At 32.1% G+C, this 19,642-nt stretch overlaps 1 protein-coding gene across 4 annotated transcripts in view; it reads left to right on the top strand.

Annotated features, from left to right (window-relative positions):
* The window catches only part of LOC142333180 (uncharacterized), a 107,837-nt gene extending 88,568 nt beyond the window's left edge, over nucleotides 1–19,269 (top strand). For 3 of the 4 annotated variants that reach the window (XM_075380130.1, XM_075380131.1, XM_075380129.1), the window contains 3 exons: nucleotides 2,254–2,413; nucleotides 11,268–11,411; nucleotides 19,021–19,269. In XM_075380130.1, the coding sequence (XP_075236245.1) occupies nucleotides 2,254–2,413; nucleotides 11,268–11,411; nucleotides 19,021–19,065 (349 nt within the window). In that variant the 3' untranslated portion in view covers nucleotides 19,066–19,269. The remainder of the gene's footprint in view (nucleotides 1–2,253; nucleotides 2,414–11,267; nucleotides 11,412–19,020) is intronic. The other variant, XM_075380132.1, reaches the window with a different exon arrangement.
* Nucleotides 19,270–19,642: the final 373 nt, after the last annotated feature.

The raw sequence follows: 19,642 nt of genomic DNA, 5'->3' as shown, positions 1-19,642 counted from the left end.
GGTTGACCCTTCATTTCATGTTTTAAACGACCTATATCATATTTACTCGATGCGTAAACATTTCGATTTCTTTCATTGAAACGTTTGTTATCCCCCAAAATTGATTAAAATGCTCATGCTACTCGTTTTTCATCAGATACAAACGGAGAAATCATACTTTTGGGAATGGATTTTTTCTCTAGCTCGAGTAGATAATCTTTACGCGATTCGTGTAAGTGTTTATGATATGCTTAATCGACTTTTAAATAAAACTCATTTCCGCATCAATTTTCCCATCGTTTAGACGTTTTATGAACAAATATTCAATTTCGTTTTCATCACACCATCTGAATCCGTCTACAGTCAACGGTTCAATCATACATTTCCCATAAAGGGATCTAACAACATAATATTTAATTAATTTTATCGGTTCAAATACTTATCGGGATCTGTAACGAGTTCTGATTGCACCTTCGTAGCCTCGAAGGCTGCAAGCCACGGTAAATGTGGAGCAGATACATAATTACACGGATCTGAATTGTTTATTTCAATCATTTTATTACGAAAACTCTCAAACACATCAGCCAACAACGTGACACCCAATTTCATATAGAAATCATTGTATTCACCGAGCGTCTTAATTTTACATCGATTCCAAACGTTTTGGGCGTACATATAATCCGATTCGGAGGTGTTTTGTTTCTTCCAATTATCATAAAACGCTTCGATGGGCGGCAGTTGTGTTTCATCAAAAAGAGTTGCCGATTTAATATATGTATATGGATAAAAATATCTTTACGTTAAATTAACAACTTTAATACATCTATTTTTTTATTTTATTATCGTTATAATTTTTTTTATATCAGTTTGAAACTGTGGATAAGTTGTTTTAAAGCATATATATGCTACGTGACCGTCTGACAATTTACGACAACTATGAAATAAACTTTGCACTAGTTCATTAAGGCTAAAAGATAGAAATTTATATGAGTCTATAAATCGATACGATATTTTATTCTTGAGTGTTATAGATATAAGCTTTTCACTATCGTTTGCTAAAATAATACTATATTAGAGTCAGATGGTAGGGTCAAAGGTCAACGATATAAAGAATGATTGACAGCTGACGTCATGTTATAAGAAACGGGATTCCCATGACGTCATCAGCAATCTATATAAAAAAATACAATAGGTAAAACCTCATGGAGCATTACAAGCACATGTTTTACTACGAATTTTTCACTAAATCAACTGTTTCAACATGTATATTTAACGTGAACACACATCCTTCATTGCAGGCAACCTTTCTTTAATGTATTCGAATAAACCCGTGAAAAAAGACTTCCAGATTCAATCGTCATTTCGTAGTTGGTTCTCTTCTGGAATTTTTGGATGCATCTCAAACCCGTGTTTTGTTATATATTTTGCAGTAAATCCACACTTTCAGCGTGTAAATTAAACTGCAAACAAAGGATAATCTAGGAAAACATACGTTAAGGTTCTGCTTCAACTTGGACTCAAGGAGTCAAAGGTCAAAATGACGATTGAAGCGCTGACATATTATGCTACTAATTATTACATTAATTTCCAGTATTTAGGTGTTTTGTACTCAGCACCCTTTTCTAGTTTAACACGCAGTTGAAAGTAACGATAGATTACTTTTCCTGGGCACTCGTTTAATTTTTTTTTTTTTTTTTTTAATTTGTCATTTAATTTAATTGTATGTGTTATGTTCATTTTTATTTGAATGAAATTTTTAGACCGTTAAATATTTTAAATAACATATTTAAAAAAAAACATTTCTGAAAGATGGTTACCGCTGGTATAATAAATAAATTATTATAAAAGTGAAAATCCACCTTGCCAGCAAATTAAATGTGTCTTTCTAGATTTTCCAGTCCTAAGACCATTGTCAGGAAAATAAAATAAAAATATTATAAAATAAAGTCAAAAAATTAAAATGATTAAGCAGTCATGACTGTTTGCTAGTTCAACTACTATACTAGTTAACCGTCATGACTGCTTAATCATTTAAAATTTTTGACTTTATTTTATTCTCCTGACGATGGTCTAAGCACTGAAAGATCAAAAGAGACAATTAATTTGCTGGTAAGGTGGTAAAATTATTAAAGTATTTTAATAATTTAGAAAACATACAAAAATATATTTATCATTTTAATGCATAATTCATAATGAGCCTAAACTTGTGTGTTTAATGGTAAATAAAAATTATAAAATTTCCTAAGTTTTGTTAATTCTCACGTTTGTTTTCAGATGTACTTTACGTTTAAATAGCAAAGATATAATGAACGATTTTTTTGTAAATTTAACTCCACTCACAAGTACAGATGAAGATAAAGTGATGCAAAAATTGTTTTCTACCTATGTACGGTTTGAATTACGGTTTTCATACATTTGTAAATTTGTTAGCCCTGTAAGTATACACTTATTCAAATATACATATGTAGCAATTAAAAACGGAAAAGTTATAAATGTAAGTATTTAGGAAAATAAAAATATAAAATATGATCTATTTGTTTCAATCACGCACTCGCAACACGAATATGTATATAAATATAAATATATATTTATATGCTCGTGATTGAAATATATATATATACATAAGACGGGAAAATCATATAACTTTCTCACTACCGAGATCTTGGCCTTCGACAAACTGCTACGTAGGAGGAAATTAAAGTAGAACATTGAAATATGTGAGGATGCATGTAAAGAAGATTTGTGTATAAAAATCATTCTACTCTTTTAGTAAAATTTAAGAAACGGAAATTAAAATGATCGTTTCTCTCCACGACCCTGAGTTGCTGTGCCAAAATGAATAGGCATCAATGCTCCATATACAAAACCATTCTCACAAATTGCATCCAAATCCCTCCCTCCGGTTTAAAGATATCAACAAAAAGAAAAGTGTAAAAAATAAAATAAAAAAAAACATTTATACAAATGTACGTAAATCTTTCTGAGAGTTTTGAATGCTAAAATTATAGATACTTTTTTGTTTTTGAAATGTCGTGATCTGCCTAAACTCCGATAAGTAACATTTAACCAGATAATCAAACTTTCACTTGCATAGTATAATGTAACACCAAATGCTGTTATTATTAGTTGTATTATTGCTATGAATCCTCTGCTATTATAGCTAAACAGTTCATGCTTACAGGAAATGAAAAGTATTAAAAAATGTAGATATATTATCTGCCAAAGCCAAGCCTGCTCTTAACTGGAGCGAGCAGAATACCCTTCATTTTAACAATCGTTACCACAAATATATTGCTATTTCAGCAATCAAACAGGTTAAAAACGTGTCTGACAGTGATATAATTGTATTAAAACCAAACTCCACACCATTTCAGTATAATGAAAAATTTTATACAACTATATTAATGTGATGTTAACTAAATAACTGTTTGAATAGAAAATAACACTTTTACCATGATTTTATTATGACAGTGGTTCACTCGGGAACAACATATGAAATATATTTTTTAAACTATGACTGGTTGTTTAGTAAGGAAGACAGTTTTGGAATGAAATTCGGTAATTTACTTGACTTGACACGGAAATGTCAGTATTCTGATCAATCTTATTTTGTTAGACTAAACTACGTAAATAATTTTAAAGAAAAAAACTCGAATTATATTTCCTGTGAAAAAAAACTAAAACAATACGTTTCTTAAGTTAGGATGAAAATGATATATAGGTTATTTTGTAGACATCGATTAATATCACTGCAACCTGTGCCTCAAATATATCCACCGATTTTATACTAGATTGTTGATAAAAGCCGGGTTTTAGTAAAGTTTGTACTATGGTTTAATACTTTATCTTATTTCAATAACACGGTATAGAATGCAGTGTTGTCCGGTACTGCATCGTAGAAATAATATTATGAAATCAAATTTTGTCGACATAAGTCATTATTCTTTTGTTTTATATAATCAGTAAATACAAAACATCTTTTTACTCGGTTCTTTGCAGTGACTTACTGTGATGAAATACTTTTTAAATTTATGTATTACTGTTCGATTAATTACTTTATAAAATATACGCAAGTACACGGTACCTTTAATTGAATTAAAACACTGATGGAAATGTCTATCGAGGTATTTGCTTCGGTGGCATCTGATATATGTCAAACTGATGATTGTAATATCAGTCAGAGGATCAATAAGACGAACTTTGGTGAAGTCCATCAGGGCTAATAATGGAGGAAGTAGTGTGGAGATAGAAATCGTCACAAAGGAGTAAGGACGTGTTTTAAATTACATCTGTTTATAAATATATCAAAACAAGAAGCTTATTCTAGTAAAATTTTATAATTTTTTCACAACAGAACAAATTTGTTTTCAATCTGAAGTTAATAAATTCTCTTGTATCATTTTAGTAACAGAAAACCAAGTTTAGGTTTTACATGTAGTTAATGAACAGATTTCTTTAATATAGTGAGATCACTATATTAAAGATACACAACATGATACTATACACTATAACTCCACGTTGTTCAGAGATACTCACATTTCACTTGAGTCATGAAATGTAGTTATGCACAAATGGTAATGTGTTAAAGCAAGTGTTGGAAATGTCCACAATTTCCCTGAAGGCAAATCCTTCACACTACATTTTTGAGATATATTCCATTATCCCTGATCTCCTATGACGGTCAAAAGATATGGTATGAAGGGTTTGGACCTGCCTTCAGGAAACTGGTGGACATTTCCAACACTTGCTGTAAGCCATTACCAGTTGTGCAAAACTACATTCCATGAATCAAACGATATGTATATGTATATTATAGTCCATAGTGGACTTATAGTGTATAGTATCATGATGTGCATGATAAATAAAACCCACTATATATAATCAGAAAATCGGATTTAACACTACCCCAATAATTATAGTTAAAAAAAAGACGTTAATTAGTGATAAAATTAATCAAAACATAAACTTTCAAAATACTAAAGTTTAGATCGCAAAGAAAACTCAGTTCTCTTAGTTGCAAATTTAAAGCTGAGCAAAATATGCATACACATTACCAATGTAAAATATGCATACAGTTATTTTTTTAAGTTTATTATGTATAGGTGAAACCCTTGCACCCCCCTGCCACATTTGGTCAAGCGAAAAATTATAGGTTAATTTCAGTTGGTTATATATGATGCGCGACAAAAAAAGTCTAAATAATAACGGGAGAGCTCTCAAATGAACGAGTGGGGAACTGACGGTTCAAGGTCTGGATTTTTGGGACCATTAGATGGTCATTAATTATTGAAGCTATGGCTCAGAAGATTATAAGTCCATATCTACAGACAAATTAGGGAGTACCTCTCAGACAGAAGGAGTCAGGTGGAAGCACAGGAAGAGATATTAAGATTTGATTTATATGGCGGGGTGCCACAGGGCTCAATATTAGGTCCTTTATTATGGGTCCTGGCCTTTGATGGGATATTACAAATGTGGTATCCATGTGGAGTGCAGGTATTGGCTTACGCCGATGATTTGGCGATTACTGTAGAGGGTAAAACTATCGATGAGGTTCAGGAGAAAGCGAATATAACATTAGGGATAATCAGAAGTTAGGTAGCAGAATGTGGTTTAGAGATAGCTATGGAAAAAGCAGATTCTTAATGTTTACAGGGAAAAGACAGTTAGAATCTCCGCTCATTACTTTAAATGGACAGGCAATAGCAGAAGCCCATTCAGTTAAATATTTGGGCATTACCCTAGATAAAAGCTGTCCTTTTACGCAACATATCATGAATGTATGCAATAAAGCAGAGATAATGACAAAGAGCTTTAATGTTATTATGTCTAATAAGAGAGCTCCTAGGCCATCAAAGAGTAGAGTTATCGCATCTACAGTGGTATCATCAATATTGTACGCGGTGCCAGTTTGGTGGCCTTCGGTGGAAATAAAGAGAAATCTTCGCAGACTTACTGGGATGCATAGGAGACTGTTGCTGGGGGTGGTCTCAGCACCCTACATGACAGTCTCATGAGGCGCTATGTGTTCTGTCTGGGGTCCCCCCTATAGACTTAATGGCATTAAGTAGGGTAGAGAAGATGCTGGGGATAGAGGTACAAGAAACAAAAAATAGATTAAGGACGAGGTGGCAAAATAGATGGAGAGTGCTGGGGACCGCCAAACGAACAAAGAATCTAATCCCAGATTTATTTAGATGGTTGGATAGAAGATTCGGAGAGGTCGACTTCTATCTTACTCAGTTCTTTATCGGTCACGGAAATTTTAACGAGTACCTGGTTAGAATTGGAAGAAGGCCGGAACCGGGCTGCATGTATTGTGGGATAGAAGACAGTGCCGAACACACCTTTTTTGAGTGTGGTAAATGGAGTACACTCAGGGCCACCTCAGGAATTGATGGGAAAACCCCCATAGAAGTATTTAGATATATGATGGTCAACGAGAATAATTGGAGGAATGTGGTGGACTTCGCGAGGGGGGTTATATCACAAAAGGATGCGGATGAGAGGACACTAGGTTTTTAGGGATAGTGATAGGGAAGGGCGGACAGCCCCAGTGGTGTGGGTCGGCATGCTGAGGTGTGCCGGCTTCAAGGATCCACTGGGGACTCCATAGTTATTTAGGTTAGGGGAATAATTGTAAAATTAAATTAAATAAAAGAGAAAAGACCCGACACCACGTGAAAACAAATCATGGTATGGCGTGGTGTCAGAAAACAGGACAAAAATAAAATAAGTACTCAAAAGATCTGACTGGCGAGCCGACCTGCCATGCCGGTAGGCGGGAAGGCTCGTTAGAGTGTAGCAGACACTCCCCTGGGAGGCGTAATATCAACCAGTCGGACCGGCCCAGGAAAGTAGAGTATCAACAAAAAAAAAATTTCTGGACTGCCTTGAGCGGGAAAAAAACTCGAAAATTATAGAATGTTCGAGGTTGAATTATGAACTAGGTTGAATTATAGGTTGAACTATTTAAACACTGCAATCAGTGCGAGTGAGTCAGTTGGGAGAGTAGACGCATTTGAGCTAGTTGAGGCCACAATCCCGTAACAATACCAATCTAAAATGGTATCAAAAACTTACTGGACACGAACGGTATGTATCTTCATTATTTTCATTTGAATAGATGAGTTGCAAAACCATCTAATTAAAGCAACCTAAAATTTTCAGGAAATGCGAAGACTGAATTTTTGTTTCTAATATTAGTGATTTTGTTGTTTTCTTTATTATTGAAATTTTAAGAAAAATCATATAATACTAAATAAGAAAATAATAACAAATATACCACACTCCAATAATTTTGAATAACGATTGAAATTTGAAATTAGCTATTTTTTCAGCAGTTCTGCTTAAGTAGATGGTTTTGAATTTAGAAATGTTTGATTTTACAAATAGCTACTTCTGCTAGTTGCAAATAATAAAACAAACTTGTACAAAATATTTAAGGTTGATTAAAAATACCGTCCTTCAATAATAAAAAACATTAAGAGTTCGATAGCTAATTAGTAATGAATAGTTCAAAATTCATAATAGTCCAATTTTTGTTGTGATCGAGTTCAATCACTACAAAAGTTCTTATGTTAAACACAACACAATCTGACACAAAATTTTCTAACCTCAATCAGAACCGTTTGGTTCGCAGTAATTTCATTCAGTGCACAGCCAGAGCCTGTTAGATTTGAACAATCCATCAGTTTCCTTGTATTTTTTCCACTTATTCCACTAGTACACCTTTGTAGAAATGAAAATAAAGACATGTTAGAAGATTTTGAAACCAATAAACAAATATCTAGGTTAAGAATATTTTCACGAACGAAAAACATATTTTAATGATTTTCAAAACGTTGTAATTTTGTGAAAAATTATTGTATGGAACCAGTTAAAAAAAAAAAAATTTAACTTGAAGTTTCTAGTAGAGATTCCGTTCAGAAGCTTAAATTCTTAGTTGCTTTAATTTTTTTGCGAAGTGTAGTAGTAGTTATTTTTTTTTCTTTTAGGGAGACAAAAGAGAACACAACCTGATAAAGTAACAGCGAAAGCGATAGCGGCGAGAAGAGAAATCGAACAGAATGTTGGTGAAAAATCAACTGGATCTTCACTACCATCTGGTTCTGGTGTATAGGATCAAACATATTTGATAACGATGCGGATCACCGACTTGGACGTTCGTTGAGTATGACCTCATCTCTAAAAATGGAAGTTTTAAAAAACCTTTTCTCACCAACTACAAGTTATGACTTTGCTACGGATGCTGTGCAATTAAAAAGAAAATTCAAATACAGATGGTTGGCGGATTATGCTCCGCGGCTAGCGTACTTCAAGAAATTAAAGGTCGCGTTGTACATTTAATGTGTATTGTTTCCACCAACAAACGTGCATGGTCTTTGGGTTCTTTCATATTGAGCCCTATTACTCGCTCGCTATAAAGACACCACTAATTTGTGAAATCTCACACTTCGTCTCAGTGGCACATATTGGCGGCCACAGCAGCAAAATATTTTGTTGAAAATATAACCGTTGACGTACATCTGATTTCTGTCCACCTACAAGAAATAGAACGCAACAAGAAAATTTTTTGAATCATTAATTTCTGTTGTGATGTTTTGTGGTACACATGACCTATTTTTGGTGTTTCTGAAGACTTGAAGAAACTCAAACTTGACGTTGAAGACCACATTATAAAGAAAACAAAAAATCCCACTTGTCACCATGGATTAAAAATGAAATATTCAGCCTATGTGACGACGTTATTGGGGACGACATCACTAATGACATAAATAAAGCATGTGCTACAGTATCCTGGCAGACAAGAGCACCGGCATATTAGGTAAATAGCATTTTTCCATTGAGGTTAAATTTTTTGACTATGAAAATATGAAGGTTCGTGAGGAATTTCTAGTTTATGTAGAGTTGATTGACATGATGCGAAATCTGTTTCATGTGCAATTAACATCTTTGTAGAAAAGGTAGGCCTTTATCCAGAAAAGTGCATTGGAAAAGTTTACTATGAGTGTTCAAATATGGTAGGGAATGATGGGGGTGTCCACCAGAAAATTATTCGAGTTTAGAATACGAGAGCATTATACTTTGTGCAAACTGTTATGGCGATTGAAAAATTGTCAACAGATGGTAACAATGCAACGAAAAAAGCGGTTTTCAAATGCGTTATGCTGCTACAAAATCAGAAATTCATTTTAGTGTTTGTCTCATAGCAAAATAGTCGGAATCACTGCAACCGGTGGTACATGCTCTTCAGTCAAGTATGGACTTACTTTAGTGTGGAAATCATTAACACCATGACTTCATCATGAGAAATGCGGTTGTTGAAAGTGAAAGTGTGATAGCAGAGGCTGAAACAATCGCTGAGCATCTTACAAAAGATTTCAATATGCCACGAGTCATAAATCAGCAGAAACATCGTGTGAATCCTCCAGCATAGACTCCTGGCAGGTATTGACGAAGATCACTAATTATTCCACATATAGATTCATTAATAATGTATCTGGAACAGAGTTTTTCTGAGAACTTGCCCGCATTCTCATTGCTTACATTGCACCCTCACTTAATGCTTTATATGACATATGAGGATTTGTTAAATAAACTACAAGTTTTTTAGTTAACAACAATTTTAATGATTTTCTTGGTGAAGCTGTATTTTAGTACAACCAATGGAAAGGAAAAAATGTCCCAAATGCCGAACTGAAGGAGGTAGTACTAGATGCAGTAGTTAAAGAAATACAATTGTTCTACCCATCCAAAAAACAGACGCTATTTATCTCACTTCCACAACGTTTACTATCGAAAGATCCTTCAGCACCTTACGCAGGACAAAAACTTGGTTACGGTCAACAATGATAGAAAATCGGCTTTGCATTATGAGTGTGTATAAAAAGAGTGTTCTGGAAGCTAAAAATAAATTTGAGAAGAAATTTTGTCAGGTTTAATTCAGAACTCATAGTTCAGCTAGTGCTGAACTATGATTTAGATAGGTTCGAATAGCATTGCAATTATTACTTTTGGCGTTTTAAAATGTTCATACAAAACCATTTTTTAACAAAAAACATTATCATATTTTCCCCCCTGGAGAAAATCCAGGCTACTGCCTATGTTATTATGCAACTGCACTTGCAATCTTGTTCCCAGAGGTTTATATTTTTGTAAATAAAGTAATAGTATTACATGTTTTGTAAACAGTGATGAACATTTTGGTGCATTTTAAGTATAAATAAGTAAGAATGAGGATGCCCTGAAAAGATTCGTGTATTAAATGAGATAGAAAATAATATAACAAGTTACTACATAAATCTAATTTCATAGTCGTGTTAGAGTAATATTTTAATCCCTTATTTATTATTAACAAATTTTATTCTGTTTTAATCTTAAATATCAAAGTACTACCTACTCTTTAATAGTAATATTTCTAGTTTGATTATATATCCTCTGTCTATTTTTTTTTAATAACTTTATCTCGCAATTGGATTTAATAAACATACTGCTACATTTAGGGTTTGGTTAAGTAGTTTATATTCAGTTTATGTAGTTCTGAGCGTTTTAAAATTCAAGTGAAGGTTCTAAAATTCTTCAGGAAGCCCAAACCAGTTCTCAGCTGATTCCTTAGTATCTAAAAACAAAGCATATATTTGAGGTGGTCAAAACATTAAATAAATAATGCATAATTAACTTAATAAATGCAAAAATATATATCACTAATGGGCTGTTTCTATCCTGATAAATATACCTCAATTTCCTGAAGAAATTAAAATATATGGATACGGATTGAAGAGTGCATTAAAGATCTTTGGATGAGCTTGTATTGCGGTCAACATGAGAATTTGGTCCCTTATCTATTACCCACTATTTTCTTTTCTATGATCATTTCTCAATGTAGTGTTCAGCCAGATGCCTGTTAGATCCATACCGAGACCACTATCAGGATCAGCTTGAGTTGATGTATCCTGGTTTTTTTGGGATTTGATCAGTACATCTTTGACTATGGATCTACCCGTGACTCTTTATCATACTTTATAGCTGTACTAACTCAAACTAGGACTGTAGGGTCCATTATTAAACACACATTTCATATATATTGTGTGTGATTTATAAACACAACTTTTTGTATACAGTCATGAATTATTACATCAAATGCACCTATTGTTTAAAGAATGTATTTATTTATTTTATTAATTCCAATGACCATTAATTTTTTTTAGGTGCCTTATTTAATATCTTAATTTATGTTTATGTAAATATCCTTTATTTATTTATTTCTAATATATAAAACTATTCAGTTGCAGATCTCTTCAAACAAAAATATTTTACAATACAAAATATTAAACTTCACCGTTAATGGTTATCATCATAAAGGAGTATTAGCAACACCTGAATGTCTTGGTCTTACATACTGTTTGAAACATCAAAATGCTGAAGAATATGTAAGTTTTGTAATATCCAATTAGCCTTCTCTTTATGGTTAATAGCATTATAAAAAATTGTTTGCTTGTTATAATTTACAGTGTATATTTTGTGTAAAAAAGAGTTGTATATTTTATGTAAAGAGTTTACCATTTATTAAACTATTTTATTTATATAGTCACCTATATATGAATATGGTTAATGCTATTCAGAAAAAAAACACAAAACCTTTTTTATTTTCCTCATAACTTTTACATTTGTCTACCCTGATGTATATTTATTCAGTCCAAAAATTTATTTGTTGAATTAAGTTAAAAAGCTGCTGTAATATTTTAGCTAAAGCCTGCAGCTGTTGTAATTCATTATTTTATTTTATAAAAATTATTTACTTTGGAAAAAACCATTATTAAATTTTAAGATTATTAAATTCCAAGCTATGGTCTATTTCATATAGACCAGACTGTTTAACCACTTGGCCGCGACCAATCAATCTACCAGAAACATTGTTCTTCAGAAATTTATGAACGGTTATACTCGATGTGTCAGTAGCATGGTCCAAATTGCTGGAATATAAGTTGTAAATGCTGTAGATGAGGAAAGGCAAAATTTTCCAATATATCAAGGTAAATGTTCATAAGGAAAAATGAAGTGATCTTACCAGTGTCAATTGTCACACATTAATTTTCAAACTGTCCTTATGTGCTCAGCATTGAAATGGGAGTTTTCTGAACCCCAGAATCTGATGTTTTATTTACCTTTAAAAGTAAATGAAAAGTAGCCTCATAAGATTGAGTTATTTCATTAAGATAATTGTCATCATCAAACAAATCAAGCAGAATTCTTACAATTAATCCTATCTTCTTGTGTGATTGGTGGCACTACTTGACAAGAACAAATTTTAAAAGCTTCCTAAAGACATTATGAGTAATTGAACGAGGAATGTTTAATTCAGGTGCTGCATGTCGTGTTGACTTGTGCGAACTGCTTAAGTCCTAAAATAATAATTACTTGTTATACTAATTCAGTATTTTTTCCTTGTAACCTTTCATGTGTTCAACAGTTTCCAATGCTATTCACAGGCCATAATTGTGGTGATCTTTAAATCACGATATGTAATTACGTTGAACCACGGTGTCCTATTCTTGCAAAAAATCAATCAATACATTTTCAAATTTTCTTTAATCCAGTGTCATTCAATAGACATTGATGAAGATTTAATAGCGTATTCATTAGAATTTGGTAGGTACTGTTTAATACTTTTTCATTCCTCCATTAATGAGGTATTACAATAAAATTATTGATTTTATTTGTGACTATTCAGTATTGTAGTAATATTTATGCAATTTACTCACAAAATTGGCAGCAATTTATCTATGCGGTATGAATTACTAATAAATTCTGGGGAAAAAGACAACTCCCACAGTTCTTCCAAACTTTTATGGGAAAAAAATTAACAAAACCAGTTGTATTAGTCAACATGCTGGGACAAGATACATACTCGTACACCTATTGTGCACAATTCCTGTAAAAGTTTTTAAGCGGCTCTTGATAAACATGCGCATGGTTTAGGAGCTGCTAAAGTACCAGACTTAGTATACCTCATACGCAATTCAGATGATTATTTTAATTATTCAAATAATAAATAAATAACCCATGAATTTTATCCAGATACATGGCAAGAAGGTCTTTGTTGTTGAACATGCAAGAAGAGATACTAAATTATAGCTCCAAAAGAAAGTAGCGATAACAGTTCGTTTATTATGTTTTTTGTCAGTGATTGTTTAGGAGTGAATAAAACAGTGTTTGCCTGATCAGTAAATTAAAACTGCAGTTAAGTGACAAGGATGGTGCTGATAAGTCATAACGAATGCTAGGGTATAAAGTAAGGGAGGTTTTAAAGAGGATACTGAAGAGAACTGAAAGTGGTGGTGGAAAAAGGAATTAACTATTTAATGAAGGCCAACTGGTGGATGAAGAGAAAGTATAAATATTCAATGTTAGGATTTAATATTATGATGTACTTTTTGTATTGTATGCCTGAAAGTTAAAGATTATATTCAGTTTTTAAATTGTTGATGATTTTTTTTACTCACTGATACATGTGAAACAGAATGATGTAGAGTGGTTTATGCAGTGTTTTCAAGAAAATAACACTTTGTGAGAGCCAGACTACTAGAAACCACATCTACTATAGAGTGCAGAAAGCAATTTTTAACAGCTTATAAATAGGGATATGTTTTTCCTGACTTTTTTTTTGTCTTTTAAATGCGATAGAAATTAAAATTAATAACTATAAATATTATGTTTTATCAACCTGGTTTAGGTAATCAACAACTGGAAGTCAGAAAAAGATTGAAAGGAAATACATGTAGGTACATATAATGTAGAAACATTTTTGCAAAAAAAGAAATTAGAAAATTTTAAAAGAGAGATGAACATAAACATAAAAGTAACGGAATCTGAGTAAATAAAGTGAATTGAGAAAGAATGAATTTAGTACAGGATGATGTTACAATTTATTTTTTTTACATACTAGATTCATACCTTACAGGTAGATGATTTCAACTTACATCACAGATTCAAATAACTCTCTCTTTCTCTTCTTCTGTTTAGCCTGTGGAACCACTGTAAGGTATTACTTCAGAGGATGGTATGAATGTAAATGACATGTAGTTTGTACAGTCTCAGATTGATCATTCCTGAGAGTGTGGTTAATTAAACCCCAACCACCAAAGAACACTTGTATTCACAATCTAGTATTCAAATTCATATTAAAGTAACTGAGTTTCCTAGGATTTAAATGTTAGAACTCTCAACTTCGAAATCAGTTGACTTGTGAAAAGTTAACCACTAGACCCATCTAGATGGGCTAGATTCAATTGACTACTCTTCATCATATTAACTCACATGTATATCTGATCTGTCTAAGGAGCATTACAATACTTTTTTCATTGATTCATTGATTTTATTAAAAAAATAAATAATGTAAGTCTTTTATTATTATACTATAACTTTACATATAATCATTCTGCAATAGTATAAAGAATCATGAACGCTTTGCTCTTTTATGTTGTACGTTTCTTTCATTTGAAAAGCTGAAAAAGAAATAGTGCTAATGCAAGATTTATCAAATTCACTGTGTACTTCTATGCATACAAACGTAAATATAACATTTGTGTTTACAAAGATGAATCAGTACAAATAAATTGTATTTCCAACCGAATTTATTAAAAAATAAACAATTGGGCATTTTTAGATTAAGCAACAGTTGTAACAACAGACAAGTAATTTAATTGCTTTTATTTGCACAAAGTATCTTTAAATATATTACAATAACGATTTTAAAATGCTACGTTAAAGTGAATTGAAATAAATAATATCCTATAACATCCACTTTGGGCAAGGAATTTGTTCTGTAGTAGCCCCTTTAAATAACACCTGCATAACAGTGCTTTAGCTAAGTCTTTTCCATTTGTATATTGTCATTGTACTTGGAGATATAATTTTTGATTTCTAATATCAGAAAAAAGTTTTCAGAAATTTAAATAATAAAATTTTCAAAATTTACAACATTTAAAAATGTTTATTTCATTTGTACTTTTGTGAAAAATATAATTTAACTTTTTTGAGGGAGCTGTTTATCCTTGTAGCCCAATTAAATGCTTTTCTTAAAAGAGCAAAAAAAAGAAAATTAGGAAAAAAATTGTAATTATATGTATATAAAAATAAAGACAGAAAAATATTTATTTCAAACTGAATAGTTTTGGATTTAACAAACTTTAGTCCAGGAGAGTAATATTCCACTGCTTATAAATAGTAAGTAAACTTTGTTTCTATTTTAACAGCTATGGATGATACCTAAACCTACAATGATTGTTAACGTTTATATGCCTACAAGTGCCCATGATGATGATGAGGTAGATTGTGTATACGAAGAGATTGATGAAGCAATTAAATACGTGAAAGGAGATGAAAATTTAATAATAGTTGGAGATTGGAATGCAAGCTTTGGAAAAGGCAAGGAAGGAAATATAGTGGATGAATACGAGCTGGGCAAACGGAATGAAAGTGGGGACCGACTTATAGAGTTTTGCACGAAGTATAATTTAGTAATTGCCAACACCCAATTTAAAAATCATAATAGAAGAATATACATTTGGAAAAAGCCAGGCGATACTGCAAGGTATCAGATAGATTATATTATGGTTAAGCAAAGATTTAGAAATCAACTCGTTGACTGCAAAACTTACCCTGGAGCAGACATTGATAGCGACCATAATTTGCGGATAATGAAATGTAGATTGGGGTTTGAAAACCTGAAGAAAAGGTGTCAGATGAATCGGTGGAATTTAGAGAAGCTTGAGGAAGAGGAGATTTTTGAGGAGGACATCGAGAAGGTCTGAGTAAAAAAGATAAGGTAGAAAATGTAGAAGAAGAATGGGAGAATGTTAAAAAGGAAATTCTTAAATCAGCAGATGCAAACTTAGGCGGAATAAAGAGAACTGGTAGAAAACCTTGGGTTTCAGACGATATATTGTAGCTGATGGATGAACGTAGAAAATATAAGAATGCTAGTGATGAAGAAAGTAAAAGGAACTATCGGCAATTAAGAAATGCTATAAACAGGAAGTGCAAACTGGCAAAAGAAGAGTGGCTTAAAGAAAAGTGTTCAGAAGTGGACAGAGAAATGAACATTGTTAAAATAGACGAAGCATACAGGAAAGTTAAGGAAAATTTTGGGGTACATAAATTAAAATCTAATAATGTGTTAAACAAAGATGGTACACCAATATATAATACGAAAGGTAAAGTTATAGATGGGTGGAATTTATTGAAGGGTTATACGGAGGAAATGAATAAGAAAATGGTGTTATAGAGGAAGAAGAGCAAGTCGAAGAGGATGAAAAGGGCGAAACAATACTGAGATCTGAATTTAAGAGAGCATTAAAAGATTTAAATGAGAGGAAGGCTCCTGGAATAGACGGAATACCTGTAGAATTACTGCCCAGTGCAGGGAAGGAAGCGATTGATAGATTATACACAACTGGTGAGTAATATTTTTGAAAAAGGGGAATTCCCGTCGGACTTCAAAAAAATGTTATAGTAATGATATCAAAGAAAGCAGGGGCAGATAAATGTGAAGAATACAGAACAATTAGTTTAACTAGTCATGCATGAAAAAACTTAACTAGAATTCTATACAGAAGAATTGAGAGGAGAGTGGAAGAAGTGTTAGGAGAAGACCAATTTGGTTTCAGGAAAAGTATAGGGACAAGGGAAGCAATTTTAGGCCTCAGATTAATAGTAGAAGGAAGATTAAATAAAATCAAACCACATACTTGATGTTTATAGACCTAGAAAAGGTATTCGATAACGTAGACTGGAATAAAATGTTCAGCATTTTAAAAAAATTAGGGTTCAAATACATAGATAGAAGAACAATTGCTAACATGTACAGGAACCAAACAGTAACAGTAACAATTGAAGAACATAAGAAAGAAGCCATAATAAGAAAGGGAGTCCGTTAAAGATGTTCCCTATCTTCGTTACCTTTTAATCTTTACATGGAATAACAGTTAATGATGTTAAAGAACAATTTACAATCATAGTAACAGTACAAGGTGAAAAGATAAAGATGCTACGATTTGCTGATGATATAGTAATTCTAGCCGAGAGTAAAAAGGATTTAGAAGAAACAATGAACGGCATAGATGAAGTCCTACGCAAGAACTATCGCATGAAAATAAACAAGAACAAAACCAAAGTAATGAAATGTAGTAGAAATAACAAAGATGGACCACTGAATGTGAAAATAGGAGGAGAAAAGATTATGGAGGTAGAAGAATTTTGTTATTTGGGAAGTAAAATTACTAAAGATGGACGAAGCAGTAGCGATATAAAATGCCGAATAGCACATGCTATACGAGCCTTCAGTAAGAAATATAATTTGTTTATATCAAAAATTAATTTAAATGTCAGGAAAAGATTTTTGAAAGTGTATGTTTGGAGTGTCGCTTTATATGGAAGTGAAACTTGGACAATCGGAGTATCTGAGAAGAAAAGATTAGAAGCTTTTGAAAACAGGTGCTATAGGAGAATGTTAAAAATCAGATGGGTGGATAAATTGACAAATGAAGAGGTATTGGGGCAAATAGATGAAGAAAGAAGCATTTGGAAAAATATAGTTAAAAGAAGAGACCCATAAGTCTAGACCTATAAGAGGCCTATAAGACTTATAGGCCACATACTAAGGCATCCTGGAATAGTCGCTTTAATATTGAAAGGACAGGTAGAAGGGAAAAATGGTGTAGGCAGGCCATGTTTGGATTATGTAAAACAAATTGTTAGGGATGTAGGATGTATACTGAAATGAAACGACTAGCACTAGATAGGGAATTTTGGAATGCTGCATCAAACCAGTCAAATGACGGAAGACAAAAAAAAAATGGATGATATAAGAAAAAGATTGAAGCAAAAAGATAAGGAAGAAATACCATCTTGAACATTACTTGCTACTGGCTTCATAATATGTACACTGTGAAATTCAACATGAAATTCAAGGGGTATTGCTATATAAAAATATGTTTGAACAGAGATATGCAAGGTAACAGTGTATACATATTGGAGCAATGTATATGAATGCATATATTTGGATACAGTCATTACAGAAAGTTGAAGAAGGTTTAAGGGGCAAGAATACAAAAGGTGAGCCATTTCAAACATTCTTTAAAAGAGTTGTTGAGGCACAGGTATGTGCCTTTAGATTTCAGACTGCTTATAAATCATACTAGTCACTGATCTTGACATATAAATTTGGAACATAGGTTTAAATAAATAGTTAAGATAGAATTAAGCTACAAATGCCAAAATAAAATTTTTACTGCTACTTTGTTCTGTTTCAAATCATGATCCCCATTGCTGACATAATCACAGTGGTTATAATTTGATAAATATTTCATGTAAATTGGTTCAGCATTCATAAAGTGGCAGCAATAAACAATAATACCATGCGATTACATTTAACTTCGCAAGGAGTAATCGATTTAAAATGGCAGAGCATTATTAATTACGTTATTATTGGTTGACCTGAGACTATACAAGACTACACCACGTCATTTACATTCAATCATATCTTCCTCATCCATTCTCTGAAATAATACCTTATGGTGGTTCCAGAGCATAAACAGAAAAAGAAAGAATATTATAGTGATTATTACATTATATTCTCCAAAGAAATTTCCATCTCCAATTGATCAGAAAAAAAATCCCACCCCAATGAAAATTCTTAAAAACTATAACATTAAGTGCAATGAAAATAGCTTATAAATGATACTACTTCACATAAGGTGCACTAATTGTTACCTTACCATTATCAATTATGAAAAATCTGCAAAATACGCTAACAAGTTTCTGCCACTTGTATTTGATGCTTCTATCATTTAAATTTTTTATAAGTATTGGTTCTATCACTATCAAAAAGGTTAATGTACTGAATTGTTCCTTCACAAATGACTGATTATTACCTATTTTGCCATAAAAATCTCCCAGAAATATAACTCTTAATTATGAACAATATAATTTACTAAATTGTGCATTACTTCATTTTAAACATGTTTTGTTTCATTTTAGGTTTCTGATTTAGATGAATACTTTTTATACAAGATTGAAGTTTGATAAAGCAGAAATTACTAACAAGGGGTAGTGTTGAAAATGCTGTTGATGAGTGATTCTGTTTAATAGTAGAAGCACCCTACAGCTGTTACAAAATTAAATCCAGCATCCTATAAAAAATATTTAAAAAAATTAATTAATTAAAAGTATAATTATATAGCAAATAAAAATTTTATTGTTACAATAAATAAAAAAAAGTAACAGAGAGTGGTTTATTAACTATCCTTTAACTGTATCTTTCTTTTTTTTTTACTTTTTATTTTAATTCTGAAGTAAAACAGCAAGGATCTAGAGAACTTTACAATGTAATACTTCTCCTTTACACAGACATTCAGCTGTCAGTGTAAAAGGAAAAGCATGATTTACTGCATTATTATTTTCCCTGTACAGGAATATATCTGTAATTGATTTAGAAAATTTTGCATTTTGGGAACTGCTGGTATAAATACGTATTTTAATCTTTCTTTTGAATGGTTAATATCTCTCTATATAAACACAGATTAAGTGCAACCATATCAGAGAGGTATCTGTTGAGAGCCAGAATAAGAAATGATTTCTGAAAGAGGGCAGCAGCTCTTTC

Source organism: Lycorma delicatula, chromosome 12, assembly GCF_047948215.1.
Source record: "Lycorma delicatula isolate Av1 chromosome 12, ASM4794821v1, whole genome shotgun sequence".
Taxonomy (NCBI): Eukaryota; Metazoa; Arthropoda; class Insecta; order Hemiptera; family Fulgoridae; genus Lycorma; species Lycorma delicatula.
This window is presented reverse-complemented; position numbering and strand designations above follow the sequence as displayed.